The sequence below is a fragment of the Chinchilla lanigera genome, unplaced genomic scaffold (assembly GCF_000276665.1).
Source record: "Chinchilla lanigera isolate Chin_1 unplaced genomic scaffold, ChiLan1.0 scaffold00064, whole genome shotgun sequence".
NCBI classification, from domain to species: domain Eukaryota; kingdom Metazoa; phylum Chordata; class Mammalia; order Rodentia; family Chinchillidae; genus Chinchilla; species Chinchilla lanigera.
The window spans coordinates 9,447,236-9,450,577 of NW_004955465.1; the positions used below are offsets into that span (position 1 = coordinate 9,447,236).

A 3,342-nucleotide genomic window follows, 5' to 3' on the forward strand; every position below is an offset into this window, starting at 1 on the left:
GAATCAAACTTACAACCTCAAACTTACAAACTTACACCTGCCAGGCAGGCTCTGTGCCATTGAGCTATATCCCTGGCTTCCCTTTCTCATACTTAAAGGAGAGTATGTCTCATTTCTACGTATATAAGAACTCATTACTTACAAGATCCTTTAATGATGTTTTCCCCATCTTTGATACTTTTTCTTTTTTTGTCCATAATCAAAACTTTATTGAAAAACTGCCATTAAACTACATCAAAGCTGTGCACCTTACAAAATCAAGCATAATTACATTACCTTGGTAGATTCATTACAATTACTGAACTGATAAAGTTTTCTGGGAAAAAACAAATTCAGGAAGTTGTTTAGATCATTCGTGTTCCTTTCTTCTAAATGAGCAACCTTCTGTGTGTCTGGCCTTTCTTCTTGTAAGCTGGCACAAAACTGTTGAAAAACCTACACAAAGAACCACTGTCTGAGCATGGCTGAAAACTGTGGTAATCTTGTAGCAACCTGAACATTTTACATCCATAAAATAAGAATGTGGACTTTGAACTAGCTGTTTCTTTTTATGTTTTCTCTTTTCCTCTTCCAAGAAAGGGTGTAATAAATCTCTAGCCAAAGGCATGGTGATCTTCTTGCACGTCGGCCTGACAGCTCCAATGATGGACACTACAGGTGAGGCGCACGCGATTGGGTGCCAGGCACAACTTTTTGTTACTTTTTTCAATCCTACCCTACATCCTGTAAGCATTGGAGGCCCTGGACCACAGGACCAAAGATGTCACAGTATACATCCGATTCTGCCAGGGAAGCCAAGGCGAAGGCACGGTGTCCTGTAAGGCACAATTCTATAAACAAATACCATAGGGAGAGAAGCTAAGGTACTTAAAATGTTTACAACATTGTAAATCCACGGTTGTGATTCTACATTATCATTTCTTTCACTGGGATTTAAGCCTCTCTTCTCACTCACTTAGGGAATGTTAGCATCCAAACGTTCCACACCACCCTCCCTCACTTCTGGATGTTCCCACCACTTTCTGGATGTTCAGAAAAATAACCAGCACTTGACTTCACTTTTTAAATAACCAGCACGGGTGATTCCACTGAGCTACACGGTTTGTTTGTTTTTTATTTAAGGGATAATGTGGAATTTCTTCTCTCTTGAAAATATGTTTATAGAACTCTGGATTTGCATTTACTTGCACATACAAAGCAGCTGTTAAACGATTTCTCTGGGCTGTCACAAGAAGCAAAACTCAGGATGGCAAAGACTGAGGAACCTCGGTCTGAGCTGCTTACTTCTCCCTTCCAGCTGAGGCAGGACACCACTAGTTTTTAGTTTCTCTTTTTTTATAGATGAGTCTTCCTCAGCTTCTTGGTTGGTCATGTTGTGGTTTCTTTTTCTTCTCTTTTATTTTTTGTCCCCATTTTTTTTTTTTTTTTTTTTTTTGGCCTGAAGATTTGTCTTTTCTGTTAACTTTCGGGACTTCAGTTCCTCCTCTGCAGGAACCGGTCTGTCTGACAACCTCGCCTGTCACCTCCTGGGCTCCTCTTTCTCTTGTTGTCTTTCCTGTCCTTCTCTTGAGTCTTGGGGTGATTTTGCTAGGGCAGGGTGGTCTGGTAAAGAGTCCAAGAGGCCTCACAGAGCAGGGCTGTCTGGCTGCTACATTTTCATCCCTGAAGCTGCTAAGATACCCTAATCTTTCCTCTCCCTTGAACCTGAGCAACCACTGACGTTTTTCCTGTCTCCAGTTTTCCTTTTCTAGAACGTCATATCACTGGGGTCACATACTACATAACCTTTTCTGACTTGCTTCTTTTACTTCATAATATGCAATTGAGATTCCTCCATGTCTTTTCATGGCTTGATGGCTTCTTTGCTTTTAGCACTGAATAGTATCCCATCGTCTGGAGGACCACAGTTTACCGGTTCACCCAGACAACAGAAGGTGACCATTAAACTCGATGGCTTCTGAGTTTTGCCAATTACCAATAGAGTCACTATGAACACCCATGAGCAAGCTGTTGTGGCGGTCTGTTTTCATCTCTGTTAGGTAAATACCGAAGAAAAGGATAGATGGATCACAGGGTAAGTGCGAGTTTAGTTTTGTAAGAAGCTGCCCTGCTGCCTTCCAGTGACACCATTCTGCATTCTTAGCAGCAGTAAGTGACAGTTCCTGTGTCCCATCTCCCTGTCAGCATTTTGTGATGTCATTTTGTGATTTTAGCCATTCTAATGGGTGTGTAGCAGCATCTCATTGCTTTAATTTTCAATTCTGTAATGACACGTGAAACTAAATATCTTTTTCATATGGTTCTTTTCCACCTGTCTTTTTTTGTTAGTGGTATCTGTTCAGATAATTTGCCCATTTTATGACTGGCACATTGGCTTTCTTATGGTTACACTTTAACAGTTTTTAAAAAACATACATTTTGGGGAACAGCTTTTAAAAATCAGACACGTTGTTAACAAATATTTTCTCTTACAGTTTTTTCTTCCTAATTGGCTCTTGAGGTCTCTTGGGATGGCTATAAACATGAGCCCTGCCCTAGTGTGGCTTGGGGGCTTGGTCACCAATGTTTACAATGTTCCTCCCACCGACTGCTTCTTTGTCCTGGCAGACAGCCCAGTGCCTGAGCATCTGGCCACGATCAGGTATCTTTCTGGTGGAATACCTGTTCCTACTGGTGCGCTCCTATATGGCTCTTGTCAGACTTACATCCAGTTTATTCCTATCTGGGTAGCCACCGTGTGGGAGAGCCCTGACTGCAAAAGAATCCCATCTCCTATGTTTCTGTCTAGTAAGGCACAGAGGAAGGAGTATAAAAATACCTGACGTAATAGCAGCAGTTCACCCCTGCAGACCCCACATGGAGAGGCCAGCGTGCCTTGCAGGGCCAGCAGGAAGAAGGAAGCCATGTAGCATATGCATTCTGCACCAGTGGGTGAGGCATGGGACAGAGAGGCATTGCAAAGTCTGTTGAAGTATAGGGCTTTACCCAAACATGAATGGACGTGTGGACTTTAATTGGTGGCTCATTGCAAGCCGGATGGACGGGGTCTGGTTGTGCTATGACTGTGCTTACTGAGGCAGCCTGCACGGTCCATGTGAGGTATAGGGTCTGTGCACCCAGTCAGGCAGGAATATGACTTACTGTCGCTAAGAGGCGGTCACCAGAGTGTGGCTGGGTCAGTCACCTTGGAAACATGGGAGAAGACAGAGACCTGGAAACTGCAGGTGTGACGGAGCCCGGTTTCTGTCTGAGGGAGTCTGACTTATGTTCAAAACGTGTTAGGGAAACCTGCAACTGTACAGAGCCACCCCACACTCGCCTGTCCGTCCTCTCACTCTTCTA

General features: G+C 43.4%; 1 protein-coding gene across 1 annotated transcript; it reads right to left on the reverse strand.

Annotated features, from left to right (window-relative positions):
• Positions 1-349: 349 nt before the first annotated feature.
• LOC102023452 (40S ribosomal protein S27-like) lies at positions 350-607 on the reverse strand. Its single transcript, XM_005398988.1, has one exon. The coding sequence runs from the start codon at positions 605-607 to the stop codon at positions 350-352; it is 258 nt and encodes an 85-aa protein (XP_005399045.1).
• Positions 608-3,342: the final 2,735 nt, after the last annotated feature.

Coding starts and splice junctions, on each gene's coding strand:
- LOC102023452 (XM_005398988.1), bottom strand. CDS start 607: ATGCCTTTGGCTAGAGATTTATTACACCCTTTCTTGGAAGAGGAAAAG.